At 37.6% G+C, this 18,322-nt stretch overlaps 1 protein-coding gene across 1 annotated transcript; it reads left to right on the forward strand.

The window, feature by feature from the left end:
- Nucleotides 1–4,354: 4,354 nt before the first annotated feature.
- Nucleotides 4,355–12,447, forward strand: LOC143612955 (K(+) efflux antiporter 2, chloroplastic-like). The gene is made up of 21 exons (XM_077086807.1): nt 4,355–4,476; nt 6,727–8,290; nt 8,390–8,558; nt 8,646–8,736; nt 8,803–8,939; nt 9,038–9,097; nt 9,173–9,292; nt 9,382–9,450; nt 9,562–9,627; nt 9,738–9,827; nt 9,973–10,077; nt 10,159–10,287; nt 10,363–10,572; nt 10,686–10,835; nt 10,927–10,980; nt 11,094–11,152; nt 11,237–11,303; nt 11,393–11,569; nt 11,677–11,733; nt 11,936–12,010; nt 12,287–12,447. Exons 2-21 carry the CDS (start codon nt 6,804–6,806, stop codon nt 12,407–12,409), a joined length of 3,495 nt encoding a protein of 1,164 aa, XP_076942922.1. The 5' UTR covers nt 4,355–4,476; nt 6,727–6,803; the 3' UTR covers nt 12,410–12,447.
- Nucleotides 12,448–18,322: the final 5,875 nt, after the last annotated feature.

The raw sequence follows: 18,322 nt of genomic DNA on the forward strand, positions 1-18,322 counted from the left end.
ACCAATATAAAAAGTCACAAACTCATTTTGGTTAATTTTGTGTCACATGGATTAGTTTGTATATATAAGAAAAAGAATCCACATTAATTCCCTTAAAGGGAAACACCTTTAAGTTCTTTATATTTCTTGATCACTAACTAGAGTGTGAGACATTTGATGCTCACAAATAAATTTCCAGTTTTGATGTATGTATATATGTAAATCTTTGATATACATGAATTAATGACAATTTCATCATGTACATGAAACCTTATCTAGGGTGTGATTTGTAGAGGAATTTAAGCGCAAACATATTTTAGCAAGGAATCACAAGAATTGTATAAACAAATTCATTTCACTTCGTACATTTATTCACTATGTACGTATAAATGCGTGCATTTTATGATTCTCTACTTAAAATTTGTTACGAATTAAACCACATGTAATGTGTATACTAGTAAAACTACTGTTTACAATTACATTAAGAGTTGATAACAAAATAAAAAATATTAACTGTATAAGCAATGGTATGTTGGATAAACGTTTCAGTCCTTAATCATAAGCTTGGTGACTTCTAGTCACTGTGTGAGTTTAGGTTGAATTCCTATAAACTGTTTAATGATTGCATATCAATTGAATTCCTGTATTTTTTCTCTTAAAAATGATTACAAAAAAAAAAATCTACTAAAAATGCCATTAGTTTATTGTATGTTAAAATTTTGGGGCTATTTAAGTGAATGAGGGAGTTTTAAGGGCCTTTGGAGTGCTTGAAAAGTTGGGGGTAAGTCATGTCATATGGTGTGACCCTATAAATCTTTCCTCACTTTTTTTGGCCGGTTTGTGTTTTATTTGGGGCCATCTACACATATGCTAAAACTTATGAGTTTGTATTCACAAACGAATGTTACCCGGACATGATACACGAACAAGACAAACATGTTAGACATAAAACCCTGAAATGATTTATGTATACGTGAGTTGATATGATGACAATCTTTCAACCTAGATTCTTATGAGAAAAACACGCATGTCTTATGTCAATCCTTTACTTTTAAGTTCGACATAAAATGCCCCTTAAGATTATAAAATAGCCAACCCCTTAACCCACCTAGTTGGCCCAAAAATGACGTATTGTCTAAACATGTTCACGACTTGAACCGAAACTCATTCAGGCTAAACCTAAACCCATGAGCTTTGTATTAAGCTTACGCCAAGTTGAAAATTCACGCTCCTAATTTATGTATTTATGTATGTGAATGAAGATCTTTTTTATATTTTTGTTTCAAATAGCAACGGATTAGTGAGGTATAAATCATATAGGAGTTACGTTGCGAACATGGTATTAATCTCTTATAACGTCCTACAGGCTACTTAGTTTATAAACAATACCAACACACAATAATAACAATAATCTCCTTATCAATGTTTTCATAACCGGATTGGACATTGAACCGGACGCATTACTGGTTTACTGGTCGGACCGGTTGAACCGGCCCACTTGGATTTAAGAACCGGATAACACTATAAATTATTAGAAATTACACAATATATAAAATATAATAAAATTTTCAAATGTTTAGGAATAAAATTAAAAAAAATACTATTATCAAATTATAAACATATTATAATCGAATACTGCTGGATTAACTGTTTCTTATTACAATAACTATTGTATTTTTTTAGAAGTAAACTTAGTTTACATATGAATAATAATTATTTGTATTGATATAATGCTACTTACCAAATTCACCAAACAAGCTGCTAGACCAGCTGGCTTTATAAATCCCATTTAACTAGCAGGTATGTTTGGTACGGGGTAATGAAATAGATGAGGGAATGGAATGGATGTGGTAATGAAATGGAGAAAGGAATGAAATGGATCATTACCATTCCATTGTCATGTTTGGTTTTCATGTAAGAATGGAATGATTAATCACTTTATCATTATTAATATTTTTATTAGTAATAATAATAAAAAATAAATAAATAATATTAATAATAAATGAATATTCATAATAAGTATTTTTAGGACCTCGTGTTGCAACGAGATCGTTAAACTGTATATGCGTTGTGAAATGTTAACTCATCCAATTTAAAAAGAAAATATATTAATAATGTAGTAATAGTTCTAATATAATAATAGATATACAAAACGATAATGATAATATAATAACTATAATTAGAAAATAATAATAATAATAATATAATTATAATTTTATAATAGTAATAATTATATTGACTTTTTGACTTTTTCATTCCTTGAAGGAATGAAAATCCTAAAAATGGAAGGAGTTTCATTCCATTTGAAATGATCCATTCTATTTATGCATGGTAACCAAACATGTTTTTTTCCATTTCTTTGGAATGGCTTATCACATTCCACTTTTCATTCCATCATAACAAACACTACTTGAGTTCGATCCTTTGGTAGAATTGGTTGTTTTCATTTAACATTTCCTAATTTTACATAACTTATGTGTGAGCCGGTTCTTGTTGACTAATCGGACCGGCTAGACTACCGAATTCCAGTTGAACCGGTTGGACCAGCCAGTCCGGTCTCCAAAATGCGCCACTTCAGTGTCAACTCAGTTTTTCCTCCATCATTCAACTTCACCACCCAATCCCTATTATGGTTCATTCCCCTCATTCTCCACAATTATATTATTTAATAATATAAAGAAAAAAAGATAAAAGAACAAAATAATCTCTTGTATTGCTCTCCACCATCCTTCAAAGGATGCGCATGACCCCATCATTTTGTCATTTCACGCGTGATCATTTGGGGACGGCGCGATGTTCCTCTTTCAATGAAGGAGGGAGCCTGTCACGTAGAATCGTTTAAGTGTCTTTCATGACTCATACCCCATAGCCTTAGTAATCATAATTGCATACGTCTATTTAGCCATTGAAGCTAGTTAATTATTTTATTTTCACTGTATTTTTGATCATTTATATGAAGCTAGTTAATTCTAAAATTTTAATTTTAACAAAACCATAGGAATCATCCATGGTAAATTTACTCCAACACAATAAATAAAAATAAATGATGATTTGGTAATAGAACTATAGACGAATATCCTATTTTAAGATTCTTATTTTAAGATATTGATGTTCATGATCCTTGGTCGATATTATACAAAATCACATGTTTCACACAGAAAATATAATGATATTTTCTTCTTGGTGTTTCAACAACTAAAAATAAAAATTGATGTATAACTCAAAGACAACCTCTAAACTAGTGACACATGCTTGGCCCAACCTTTTTAGAAACTTGGTCAAGGGGATTTTAAAATAAGAGGCTAAGGGCACTCATTATAAAAAATACAAATATATTTTGCTTAACAACCTGACATGTAGAAGTAATAAATACACACGATCACATGTTGAAGTGAGTTTTAGTGAAAAAGAATTTATCCAAATATTGAGTTTCAAGCCTCAACTTTTTCCTATAGTCATGGGCGAATTAGGGTCAGGGGATCCTCAACCGTTTTCGTTTTTTTGCTCAATAGTGTAGATATACTCGTTTTCGTCCGGAAATTTTTATATGTAGTGTAAACTTATCTGTTTTCATCCTAAAATTTGAATGCCCCCTCCTTCGGAGTTTTGGTCCAAGCTTCGTCACTACCTCTAGTCGAGTTGCCCCCAAAACCTGTTGTAACAAACGATTAAACGGGCTGATCTTGAAAAAAATATATTTTTAATATTAAACAGGTTAATAGATCCATATATTTAAATCAGCATGTTTAACCACTTAACCCAAATACCATTTATCCATTAATCAGATTAGGGTAAACAGATGACAACCGATACCACCAAAATGAAACTAAACGAGGTAGCTACCCCAGGGGCGAAGCATAGCGAGGGCCAGGGTCCCCCCCCCTCCCCATTTTTTTTTGCGTAACAGTGTAAATTTAGTTATTTTTCGCCCGAAATTTTTTATACACAATGTAAATTTACCCCCGTTTCCGACCAAAAATTTGAGTTCTCCCCTATTTATGATTTTTTTTAATACATTTTGAGTTTCCACTGGCTACCACGAGATCCCAAAGAACGAATGCAAAAATGAAGCCGCGCAGGATGTGAAATCGGCTTGAACGGTCACGAGAGCGCGGAAACACCATTCGTGTACACTACTCCTCCGTCTGACCGTTCCATTACTTTCCGTAAATAACCTTCCACAAACAAACAACTTAAAGTAATTAGTCTCTACACCCAAGGGCATTTCAGTACATACACATACTTTTATTTTATTTACTCTCTTTCCCACCACCCAAATATTTCAGCTTTCTTCATCACAACACACACACACACACACACACACACACACAATCAACAAAATATCAGAAAACGGTTACTCCTTCATTTCACTTGCTAACTGACACACACTCTCTCTCGCTCTTACGTCATCAACCGTTGCTGTTACTGTAATAATCCGCCATTGATTGTGCTTCAAGCTCGAAGTTATACTTACTAGCATCTGTTACGATCAATCAGGTGAGCTTAACTCAATAACTCCTCATTACTTCATCTGAATACTCGGTGCATCTGTTGTATCACGGACCGTTATGTAATTTGTGTTTATAGGTGTGTAATACTGTGATTGTGCTTAAAACGAATGATACGTGTGTGATTTAGTTTGAATAATGTTATTAGGTTACATGTTGAGGAGTAATTGATACTCGACTGATTAGAATTTGAAATTAGGTTATTGAAATTTGATTTGAGAATCTGATACTCTCTCTCGCTCTTACGTCATCAACTGTTCTTCGTTTTCCTTATATAACCTAGCTTATTCTGTAGTAATCCGCCGTTGATTGTGCTTCAAGCTCAAAATTATGCTCGTTATCTATTACGATCGATCAGTTAAGTTTAACTGCTTCATCTGACACTCGTTTATCTGTAGTATATCGTGCGGTTATGTAATTTTGTGTGTTTAGGCGTGTAATTGTACTTATACGATATATGTGTAGTTTAGATTGAGGAATTTGGTTGTTGTAATGTTTCCAGGGCACATTTGAGGAGTTATTGATACTCGATTGATTAGAATTTGAAATTGAGCACAGGTATGTTTGTTTGTCTGTATAGGTGTATATTTGTACTTATATGATATATGTATAATTTAGATTGAGTAATTAGTTGTTGTAATGTTTCTAGGGCACATTTTGAGGAATAGTTGAGAATTGAGAGTCGATTTATTAGAATTTGTGTTTAGGTTATTGAACTCTGATTTAAGAATTCGAGACGTGTTGTTTGAGCACAGATCTATGTGCGTTTTCTGATTTCATAAGTGAAGTTGTTACAGTCAAATCAACTGACACAGTGTGCACATTTAGTAGGTATTTGAGTCTAGTTATGCAATTTAGAAGTTAGATTATGCAAGTCATCAACTGTTCTTCCCTTTCCATTTCTAACCTAGCTCTTCTGGTAATAATCCACCATTTATTGTTCTTCAAGCTCAAAGTTAGGCTCATTATCTGTCACGATCAAGCAGGTAAGTTAAACTCCTCATCAGGTCATCTGTAGTATCACGCATGAATATGTGGTTGAGTAATTGGTTGTTGCAATGTTTCTAGGGCACATTTTGAGGAATAATTGAGACTCGATTGATTAGAATTTGAATTTAGGCTATTAAAATTTGATTTGAGAATCTGACACACATTGTATGAGCACAGATCTATGTGCATACTGTGTTTAGCTAATTTGGAGTAGTGTGTAGTGTGTGCGGTAAACATAGTTGTCACAGTCAAATCAGTTGAGGCAGTCACATTTAGTAGACATTTTGAGTATAATTATGAAATTAGAAGTTGGATGATTTAAATTAACTATATGCTTAGGACATGCATGGATATGGTTGAGCTTGAGCAATTGATTATCTTAATGTTCTAGGTAAAGTTTGATTAACACTGAAGTAGAGTAATCAGAAACTGGATTTTAGATTACTAGAGTTTGAGTTGACAATGTATAGGCCTTTTTGGAATAGAATCTAGGATAACTGCTTACGCCGGTTTTAGATTGTGATTTTTAATTGGAAACTCAATTGACACTGAGGCTGCATTTAGTAGATATTGCGGTCTAAATGTGAGAAGCACCCTTAGCCGGTTGAATTTTCTTATTAGGTCACATATAGATATGATCAGTTAACAGACCTATGATTTTTATGGTAACTGGAATTTGATTTTGATCTTCAGACATCTCATGTATCATGCATGATGGATACTTTTTACATTTTAGGAATTGCCTTGTATTGAACTTACATTGAGTCAAGGTATGATTAGTTAATTTTATGCCAATCTTTTGGTTGACTGAAAGTATGTTAATAGGACATCTATAGATGGTGTGTAAAACTGATTTGTTGTAATGTTTAGAAGGAGCATGTTGATGAACATTTAAGTTCACTGATCAGAAAATTGATTTAGATTTTTGAAACTGGTTTTATAACCGTGCACATATCAGTACTTTTCTTGTATTTCTGGCAAATTTGAAGTGGCATGTATGATGGATACTCACTTAGTGTTTCAAGACATCAACTTTATATGATTAAAAGCTATACAGTTATTTTATATACACAAATGGATTGTCGATTTGTCTTGTGGTGTGTATGCATGATTTTGTTTTTACTTTTCTTATTTTTCATTATTAGCCCTATAGCCACATTTTAATTGAAATTTAAGTTAATGTAATTGAAGTCATTTAGTTTACATTAAGTTTTGAAGGATTGAGTTATGTTATGTGCTTGTATTGCAGGAGTTTGATCTTACAGCCTGATGTGAAATTCTTTTACAACTTGTTAGTAGTTAGAAACTGAGGAAACAAGGCGAGATATGGCTGTATCATCTAGTTTCCAGATTGGTGGTTGTCAAAGTATTAGTTGTGGAACATTTGAGCAGTTGAATTTGCAGTCAAGTTTTGGCTATAGTTTTTTAAGCAATACACGACCTGTGTCAAAAATTTGCTCCCGAAAGAAACTGATTACTTCTAGTAAATCTGGTTTCACTTCAACTAAAATTCATGAAGGTTTCAGTTTAAGAAGGAATCTTAAAACAGCTTGTCAGGGAAATGATTCAATCACCTTTGTGAATGGGAATGGAAGGGGTCTAGAATCTACCGAGACTAAAAATGTAGAGAATTCAAAAGAAGAAGCTAAAAATGATTCAAGAGACAAAGGAGAAGAAGCAGAAGTGGTGGGGCCCACTTTAGATGAGTTTAAGGAGTTGTTACAAAAGGCGCGTAAAGAATTGGAGATAGCACAACTTAATAGTATCATGTTTGAGGATAAAGCTCAAAGGATATCAGAAGCAGCAATAGCACTAAAAGACAAAGCTTTAACTGCATGGGATGATGTCAATTCGGCTTTAATTGCTATTGAAGAGATCGTGAAAGAAGAGGATCCCGTTAAAGAATCCATTAAGAGAGCCAAAATGGCCCTTTCTTTAGCTGAAGCTAGGCATCAAGTGGCCCTTGAATCATTGATAGTTGCAAAAGAGAAAAATGAATATGAATATGAAAATTTGTATAAAGAAGAAGAAACTCTAAGAGCTGCTCAGAAGGATATGAAGGAGTGTACGGCTAATTTGGAACATTGTGAGAAAGTATTGATTCGGCTGCAAAACAGAAAAGATGAGTTGCAAAAAGAAGTTGCTATACTGAACGATCTTGCAGAGAAAGCACAAACGGATGCGGTAAAAGCCGAAGAAGATGTGGCTAACATAATGCTTCTAGCAGAAGAAGCTGTTGCTTTTGAACTCGAGGCTTTGAAACGTGTTAGTGATGCTGAAATTGCATTACAAAAAGCTGAAAAAGTTCTTGCCAAGTCCCTTGTAGATACTTCCGAGAGTACAGTTTCAGATGGGGAAACACTCGGTGATGAAAATGCCCTTGAAGGGACTTCAGTTGAAATCATAGCTGACAAAGACAGTGATGGAACAATTGAAGATCCTTTGAGTGGGCCCATACAAGATAACGGGCTAAGTTTTCTTGGTCAGTTGTCGGAAGATTCTAGACTTTCTGATGATAATGACAAAGGGAGTGAACAAACATTTAAAGACACTGAAAGTGATATAGAAAAGACAAAAATTGCGGTTCAAACAAAAAAACAAGAAACGCAAAAAGATTTCACAAAGGACAGCTCTCAATCATATTCACCCAAAGCGTTATTGATGAAATCATCTCGTTTCTTTCAAGCATCCTTTTTCTCATTGGAAGGAGATGGCACTGAGTTTACACCAGCTCAAGTATTTCAGGAGCTTGGTGAGTCTGCAAGAAAGAATTTACCTAAACTGTTAGTTTGGTCTTTGCTTGTTGGTGCAAGGTATATTTATTTTCTTTGATAAAGAAAGAAACAAAATGGAGCATGCTTGTCAAATATTATTGGCCACTAATTTGTAGAATATTTGTGGTATATTGACAGTTTTACTTTCTACGCTAAACGAGAACGGATTGGTAAAATATTTCAGCAGCCAAACATTATAACTACCAATCTGGATGAAGTTTCATCAAATGCTCAGCCATTGGTCAGACGGATTGTGAAGTTACCTGAGAAGGCTAAAAAACTAATTGAGATGCTTCCACACCAAGAGGTTTGATGTTCCTTGCTTAACAAAAACATTTGTCTTCAAAGATCTTAATATTTATGTTCTGTTTTATTATGTGTTTAATATCTGCAGGTTAATGAGGAAGAAGCTTCTCTTTTTGATATGTTGTGGTTATTGCTTGGCAGCGTGATATTCGTGCCTATATTTCAGAAACTTCCTGGAGGTACTTCAATATTAATTTAATATTCAATTATTTTGTCTGGTCACTAACAGTGGCCATCCTTTTCAGGAAGTCCTGTTCTTGGGTATTTAACAGCTGGCATCCTGATTGGACCTTATGGCCTTTCAATTATACGTAATGTTCATGCGACAAAAGCAATAGCCGAATTTGGAGTAGTTTTCCTTCTTTTTAACATCGGCCTTGAGGTTTAAATAAAAGTCTATTTTGAGATTTTAATTGTATATTGCATAGTTACATTCACATAATCAGAGAGCTGAAAATTGAAATTATATATTGTTTACAGCTTTCTGTTGAAAGGCTGAGTTCCATGAAGAAATATGTTTTTGGATTGGGTTCTGCTCAGGTAATTTCAATATATTTTCTGCATTATAATTTGTTGTTGTATTGCCAGACATTTAAACCTTTGTTGGTGGCACAGGTGTTGGTGACAGCTGTTGTGTTAGGATTAGTTGCCCATTTTGTATGTGGACAGCTAGGACCTGCTGCAATTGTCATTGGTAATGGTTTGGCGTTATCTTCTACGGCAGTTGTCCTTCAGGTAAGCAAAGGAAAATATAGAACTGCAATTATGCTTTTATATTTTTTTTTTCTTATCATATAGTTTTACAAGATGAAATTGCATTACAGGTATTGCAGGAGCGAGGGGAAAACACATCACGTCATGGACGAGCCACGTTTTCTGTTTTACTTTTCCAGGTATACATGTCCATCTGAACTTATTCTTATTTGTGCGAGAGTGAACTTTTTATAAGTTTTATAACATTTTCTAAAAACATTGCAATCTAAAATGATCTTTTTTTCTGCCAGGATTTAGCCGTTGTTGTCCTGCTGATTCTCATACCTCTCATTTCACCAAATTCATCTAAAGGAGGGGTAAATATGTACTTTAATACACACCATCTGCAAAGGAAAAATCTACACACTTATTTTTGGTTCCTATCTTGTTTTATTCTTTGACGTTATTAATGTTTTTGATTTTTTAGATTGGCTTCTTTGCAATTGCCGAAGCTCTTGGACTGGCTGCTGTAAAGGCACTTGTTGCTATCAGTGCTATTATTGCTGGAGGACGGTTGGTAAGTTCTGAAAGTACTGACCCACTATTTGAAGCACCAATACATGTTTAGTGTTCATGTTAATCTTTTATATACTCAACTCACTGGGATGCTACTGTTAAACAGCTTATAAAGTAAATAAGTTTCTCTCTGGTGCTGTTTGCAGCTGCTTCGCCCAATTTACAAGCAAATAGCAGAGATGCAAAATGCTGAAATATTTTCTGCAAATACGCTTTTGGTTATCTTGGGTACTAGTCTACTCACTGCCCGTGTAAGTAGACTTACATCATTGGTCATTGCATATGTAATTACCACAATATTAATATCCTTTTTTTTCTGATAAATTGAACAGGCTGGTCTTTCAATGGCACTTGGTGCTTTTCTTGCTGGTTTGCTACTTGCAGAAACTGAATTCTCTTTACAAGTTGAATCGGATATTGCTCCGTATCGTGGCCTTCTATTAGGCCTCTTCTTCATGACGGTAATTCTCATATTCTTTGTTAAAAAAACTTCATTGTATTCTTTTATTTCATGATAATCTCACATTATGTTTCAGGTTGGAATGTCTATTGATCCAAAACTTCTTGTCTCAAACTTTCCTGTTATTATGGGGTCATTAGGGGTTCTAATTGCTGGGAAGACCATAATGGTAGCTGCTGTTGGTAGACTTTTTGGTGTTTCATTAATATCTGCCATTAGAGTTGGTCTTTTGCTTGCACCTGGTGGAGAATTTGCATTCGTTGCCTTTGGTGAGGCTGTTAATCAGGTGAGTTTCATCTGTATAGGTTGCTGACTGTTGCAGACCTTTTTTTTTCCCTTTATTATGCTACCACTTTTTACAGAGTTGAAAACAATATTTGTCGTTCTTTCTCTTTGCAGGGTATAATGACTCCTCAGTTATCTTCTTTGTTGTTTCTTGTGGTTGGAATTTCAATGGCGCTTACTCCATGGTTAGCTGCTGGTGGCCAGTTAATAGCGTCTCGTTTCGAACAACATGATGTCCGTAGTTTATTACCTGACGAGAGTGAGGTAAAATCGAGTAACTTCCGTTATTCACTTGCGCAGTATTTTATTCCTGGTTCATTGTATCGATATGGTTTTGTTATCTCACTTTTTTCAGACAGATGATTTACAAGATCATATTATTATATGTGGCTTCGGACGTGTTGGCCAGGTGCAGCACCATTGCCAGTTACATTTATTATTAAAACAAACACGAACACGACTTTTTGGTATTTAAATTTAATGTTTTATATAACTTATGTTTTCCATTTATTGTTCTTTCAGATTATTGCCCAGCTTCTTTCCGAAAGACTGATTCCATTTGTTGCTCTTGATGTGAGGAGGTATAATGTCATTTATTTCCTTTATTAGCATGAGTTAAGTAAATAACAAGCATACTGACATCTAAATATGGTTATGATGGTAAGTGATCGAGTATCAGTGGGACGTGCACTTGACCTACCTGTGTATTTTGGTGATGCTGGTAGTCGCGAGGTGAAACTATATGCAATTATAAGTGAAAAAACACAACCTGAAAACTCAAATTCTGAACCAGTTTCTGTTCCCCTGAACTTATTATATAGGTGTTGCATAAAGTCGGTGCTCATAGAGCGTGTGCTGCAGCTGTAACTTTAGATTCTCCTGGTGCAAATTATAGAACCGTTTGGGCTCTCAGCAAGTATTTCCCTAATGTCAAGACATATGTGCGTGCTCATGATGTCGATCATGGGCTTAATTTGGAAAAGGCTGGGGCTACCGCGGTATTTCTCCTCTTATCGTCGTACCTTTTTTAAAAATTAAAAAAAATGTTGAAAAACACAATCAAGATTATATAATGCCTTTGACTTTTAGTTAAAAAATGTTGCAGGTTGTGCCCGAGACCTTAGAACCAAGCTTACAGTTAGCATCTGCTGTTCTTGCAGAAGTAAGTAATTAATTGGTTGGCTAAATACGATCAGTTGGTATAACTTGAATGCAAATTTAGTTGTATTAAATAGTAGATCTAGATTTTATATCTTTTTATCTTGGTTTTTGCCATGCAGTTTATTGTTTAAAAATATGATTAATATCTTTATTGGTTTCTGAAGGTTGGTTTTTGAATGTTTTTAACTCATTTTGTTTTATAGGCTAAATTGCCAATGTCAGAGATAGCAGCAGCGATCAATGAGTTCAGATCCCGCCACCTGTCAGAGCTTACCGAGGTATCCAGTCTTACTTTGTTGCCTCTCGAAATGATTGGGTCAAAACAGGTTATTTTTACCGATTGTGTTGACCCAAAACACTTTTTTATAAATAATTTTAGCGGGTTTTATGCATTAAATATACATTTTGACCCGTTTGATCTTATTACTAGTTATATAGCATAACTTGAACCAACCCTTTCATAAGTAACTAAATGGGTTGATATCGTCACGATACAGCAAATGATTATTAATTTGAATAAAAGTTGACATATTGGTTTGGTGATGATTATGCAGCTGTCGGAAACAAGCGGAAGTTCTCTTGGTTACGGTTTCTCACGAATCATGTCGAAACCTAAACCTCCGTCAGATCCTTCGGCTGATGATAACCAGATCAGTGAAGGAACACTTGCAGCATGAACTAAAAACCCGAACAGAGAAAATGAGAAATAAAACGGATTCTTTCATGGAGCGGATAACAATCCGTTGCCCCTCCGGTACAAATTGTACAGAAACATACAGCTAAATTCATTCTTCATTGCTTCATGAAACAACACCCTTTTGTACAATAAACTTTTTGTTAATCATTAAACGTTTAAACTTAAATATAAATTTTACACTTCAGGTTTGAGTCTGAACAAGTTTATTTTCGTCTGGTTATAGGCTAAGTTATTTTCATACTTTTAGATCACTAAAATGAACCACTTCCGGCTTAAAACAATAACTAAATTTTGATATTTAACGGCAATTTGATAGTTATAAAATATATACTATCTTCTATAAAAAAATAGTAGAATAATCATATTGGAGTTTGAAAATAATATATGCTCATATTTTTGAGAACTACAAACTAATTTATCTTTTTGAGAACTACAACGTACAGTAAAACCTTTATAAGTTAATAATATAAAAGGTACGTTAATTTTACTCTATAATGACGTGCAACATTTATTTGTGAAGGCTACATCTCCGATAGAATGGTATTAGTGAATTTAGTGAAGTGATCCTCATGTTAGCAAACTCTATTTTAGTCGTTAAAATAATTATATAAGATAACAAAAGAGTAATGAATTTAAATACGAAGCATCATAGATAACTTTTTGTTCTCTTCGTATAAAATTTGGAACCTAAAAATGAAATTAGCGACACTCAGAGCTGATTAAATGGTGTAAGATAGGAGAAAAGAGAGACTATGAGTAAGATGAGAACATGAGAAAGAAGGGAAAGTGATAATTCTCGTCATATATGTACTGAGACGGGAATGAGCGGAAAGATGGGGAAGTGACAACTCACGAGAGATCAAAACCATAGGTCATATATTTACTAGGTTTTTTTTTTGAATAACCACTTAATGTCCAACAATAAGATTAGAGAAATAAAAAAGAACCACAATCAAATAGACTCGATAAATAACAAGGTGGTTAACACTTAACAGAGCTAATTTGTAAAAGTTAAAAAATTTATACGCATGCGCTCTTTTCTTTATCTATTTGTAAGGGTACTATGGACACAGAGAACTATCCAAAGTGCTGAATTCACATCATCATCCAATCAAAATTATGATACCTCGTTATTTACCAATGTACAAAAAAATACGTCAAATTACTTAGGGTGATGTTACATCTATACCAAACTACTCAAATGTGTTCCAACCAGTCTCTCACATACAATCGTTCTTTCTTTAATCCTTTGGAGATTCGGGTTCATATAAATATATAATCGATTTAATGTTGGTGAAGAAACACTAATCGGCCCCCGGGCAGATTACGGATAATCTGGGGGTTAAATAGATGTTTCCCACGAGGGGTTAGATCCAGCAAAGATGGTTCTTCTGATAACCTGCAAAACAGACACCGTGAGCTCGTCACTGAGAAGGGGGGGTACCTCCTTGTGACCACCCTCCGGCGTGAGAATCAGACTAGATTGCTCTTGAATATAAGTGTATATTAAGAGATTGCTAGAGCAGATATCAGGTATAAGATGTAAGATACCAGATAAGATTAGATGATCATACCATTTGGGGTATTTATAGCCGAAGGTAGGTTTCCAAGAAGGTATAGCCGGCTGAATAGTATTCCTGTTCTACCAACTGTGGCCTACGCACGTGCCATGCTGGTAGTTGGTGGGTAGGCAGCGACTGACAGTGACCAGGCCTGCTGTGTACTATTCCTTTTCCACCAACTGCAGGCTATGCACGTGGTATGACAGGAGTTGGTGAGTAGGTAGCGGCTAATAGTGACATACAGTACAAGAGCATGCTGCTCGCCATACTGTTGTCAATGAGCTGTCGTATCTTTGGTCAGATCTTTTGCCCATACCTCGTCAGGTACAGTACAAAAGATCTTCCAGTATCGTACGGACTGGCTCATTTATGCGGGAGTATTCCCGGCTTGCTCATTCCTTCTTCAGGTGACTACTGAATTATTATGAGAGTTAAGCCTTGTGCGTGTAGCCTTGCTGCGCGGGTAGCCTTCCCTGATGGCTGGTATCCGTAATTGTGGGAACAGGCGGAGTACTTGGAAACCATTGGGAGGCGTTTCCTGCGGGAACAGCTAGCGTACTGCGCGTAAGGACGTCACGTCTCTGAGCATGGTGGGTCCTGCGGATCCAGTTGGTCTCTGCGCAGGCGGGTTCAACCGCGCAGACGTCCGTTAAGGAGTCTTGCGGGTTCAACTGCGCAGACGTCCCTTTTTCAATGTGAGTCTTGCGGGTTCAACTGGGCTCTGCTGGGACCTACCTCTTCAAGTCCCCCCAGTCCAATGTTCTCATGAATGTTTTAATAAAGTGAGGTGAACTTTTGGACTTAAGCAAAGGGTTTTTGAAAAGGGTTTAGTTTTAAGGTTTTCCATGGGGATTCTTCCCGCGGAAGTCCTAATGTCACTTGCAGAAATTCCCGACTTTCCTGCTTGATCTTTGGGTATGATGCGGGTAGGTCTGTAACCTCCTCGCAAGTCAGGAGCGTTGAGTCCTAGTGTGGATTCTCCATGAGGTTTTGGTAGTTTTGAACATAGTGATCAATTATGTTAAAACCACAAATTCCATCTTGAAGCTTCAAACAATCTAGTTCTCGACGTTCCCGCTATGCGGGGATGTTATTCCCGTTTCCGCAAGCATGGCCCAGAAGATCCTTCTTGATTTCATTTCCCTGCGGAGTGCTAGGTATGTGAAGGGTTTTGCCTTGACACTGTACCCGCACTCGTCTTATAGTTACTTTACTTCCAAAGTATTCTTGGCGTCAATTCCCTGCAGGTGCTAGGTATGTGAAGGGTTTTGCCTTGACACTGTACCCGCACCCGTCTTATAGTTACTTGGTTGCCAAGGTAAGGGGTATTTTCCCGCTTACTTTTGAATCTTTGGGACTTGCGTTATAAACGTTACATGACTTGCGCATGCATATTTTAGTTTATTTTAGCAATTTTCCCAGTGTTTTGGATAAGTTAACCGTTCGACGCGCGGTTGTCAATAGGTTCGGTTTCCTCTCATGATTTGTGCGGTTAGGACCGGCACTTTCATTTAGTGGGATGACCAAAGTTTACCTATGACTGACCTGCGTGAAGGTTTATCGTTTTTTGGGTTTATGCGGGTTTTGCCGCCTTCCCCACGCAACGACTTTTCACGTAATTATGCGGCGAGTACCGGCATATCAGTGTTGAATAAATTTACCGTTCGACGCGCGGTTGTTAATAGGTTAGTGTTCAGTTTCCTCTTATCATGATTCGTGCGGATAGACCGGCACTTTCATTTAGTGGGATGACTGAACTTTACCTTTAACTGACCTGCGTGAAGATTTGCCGTTTTTTGGGTTTATGCGGGTTTTACCGCCTTCCCCACGCAACGGCTTTCTTTCACACTTATGTATGCGGTGAAGACCGGCATATCCGTGTGGAAAGTTAAAAGTATAAATGTAAAATCATCAGCATCGATGTTCTAAGGAGAATCATTTCCATTAGAAGTGGCTCTAGGCCTTTTCTTTACAAATTTGGAATTGATCTACATGTAACATTTGCGTAATTGAGCTCCCTTCCATGTTCGTGAGATGGGAGTGCCATCGAGCCTTTCGAGCCGGTATGCGCCCTTTCCCAGTACTTCTTTGATAACGTACGGACCTTCCCAGACAGGGGTCAGCTTTCCTGGGCGCTCTTGGTTCGAAGCCTCGTTGTTACGCAATATGTAGTCTCCTACATTGAAGTTGCAGAGTTTTACCCGCGTGTTGTAGTACTTTTGCATTTGTCGTTTGTAGTTCTCTTCACGCGCTGCGGCTAAGTCTCTGCGTTCCTCGGTTAGCATAAGATCTAACCGTCTTTCCGCATCATTGTCCTCTGGTTGAATCATGACCCTTGGTGAGGGTAGACCAATTTCGACCGGGACCATGGCTTCAGTGCCATAAGTGAGACTGAACGGGGTTTCTCCCGTACTTGCCTTTTTCATCGTTCTGTGTGCCCAAAGTACGTGTGGAACTTCATCCACCCAGCCGGATCTGTGTTCCAATAGTCTTCTCTTTATGCCGTCGACGATGCTCCTATTTGCTCTTTCCACCTCACCATTACCCTGCGGGTGCGCCACCGAGGTAAAGGTGTGGGTGATTTGAAGTTCTTTAAGCCACTGTTGTAGCTTCTTGTCAGCAAAGTTGGTGCCGTTATCGCTCACCAAATTCTGTGGAAGCCCGAAACGACAAATAATAAATTCCCAAATAAATTTTTTGATATGTTTTGCGGTCGTTTGGGCTAAGGGTTTTGCCTCTATCCACTTGGTGAAGTAGTCGATGGCGACCACTAGAAACTGGACGTTCCCTGCTGCTGTGGGAAATGGGCCTGTCACGTCGATGGCCCACTTCTGAAATGGCCATGCAGAGGTGACTAGAACAAGTTCATTCTTCGGGCGATGCGTGTTGGGTGCGTAGAGCTGACAAGACCTGCACTTTCTGATGTACGCCAGCGCATTCGTATGCATCCCCGGCCAAAAGTATCCCGCGTTGTTTAGCTTAGTTACAACTGCGCGTGGACCTGCATGTATCCCACAGATGCCTTCGTGTACTTCCCTTAGGAGGTAGTTGGCATCTTGGTCGTCAACGCATCTGAGGAGGGGGCCAAGAAAGTTTCGTCTGTAAAGGATGTCATCGATGAGTTGATAGTTCAGTGCTTTACAGCGTAGTTTTCTTGCCTGTGTTTTTGACTCTGGTAGTATACCCGCCGCAAGGTAATTTATTATTGGTGTCATCCACGTTTCTGTGCCGGTTTGGATGACACAGACTTCCTTGTGTGGGACTGATGGTGCTCCAAGGAGTTCAATGCGGATGTCCTTTCCCAAGTGGGTGAAAGCCAATGACGCAAGCTTGCTTAACGCATCCGCAGATTTGTTTTCGCTACGCTTGACGTGTATGACTTTACAATCATTAAAATCGCGCATGAGGGTTTTTGCTTGTGCGAGGTACAGGGCCATTGTGTCGTTCACGGCCGTGTACGTCCCGTTTATCTGATTGGCTACTAACATGGAATCCACATGGGCTTCCAAGTTCTTTACTCCCATTTTACGCGCAATCCTTAACCCGGCCAAGAATGCTTCATACTCGGCTTCGTTATTCGTACTTGGAAAGTCTAGTCGAATAGCGTAAGTGTATTCTTGCCCTGCTGGGTTGGTTAGTTTTAACCCTGCGCCTGAGCCCTCGTTGCTGGCCGCTCCATCAGTGTAAAGTCGCCAGACATCATCGATGTCTTGTGCTGGAGAGGGTTGAGCCTCGTCCTGGCACTCTTTCTCCCGCGATGCGGGGACTTCGGCAATAAAGTCGGCCAAGACCTGGCCTTTTATGGCTGGCCTTGGCTTGTACTTTATCGCGTATTCTCCCAATTCTATTGCCCATTTGGCTAGGCGTCCCGACAGTTCGGGTTTGCCTAAAACGTTTGCAAGTTTAAAGTTGGTGAGAATAGTGATTGGGTGACCTTGGAAATATCGTCTTAGCCTGCGTGAAGCCTGTACAAGTGCTAAGACTAATTTTTCCAGGGTAGAGTACCGAGTTTCGACGTCTGTTAGGAGACGGCTAACATAGTAGATTGGCATCTGGATGCCTTTTCGCTCGACTAACAGGACGGCCCCGGTTGCTCTATCTGTGGCGGAGAGGTATAGGATTAATTCCTCTCCCGCTTCTGGTGCTGTGAGCGTCGGGAGTTCGATCAAGCGTGACCGAATTTCCTGAAAAGCTGCTTCCGCTTCTGGTGTCCAGCGGAAGTGCGTTTTCTTTAGACAGTTTCTCAGCGTCGACACGAATGGTAACGACCTATCCGCATGATTTGCCAAGAAGCGGTTAAGTGCAACTAGGCGTCCGTTCAGTGTCTGAGC

The sequence above is a fragment of the Bidens hawaiensis genome, unplaced genomic scaffold (assembly GCF_021521415.1).
Source record: "Bidens hawaiensis isolate Kalapana, Puna unplaced genomic scaffold, B.hawaiensis_p1.1 tig00002236_1, whole genome shotgun sequence".
In the NCBI taxonomy this organism is placed as follows: domain Eukaryota; kingdom Viridiplantae; phylum Streptophyta; class Magnoliopsida; order Asterales; family Asteraceae; genus Bidens; species Bidens hawaiensis.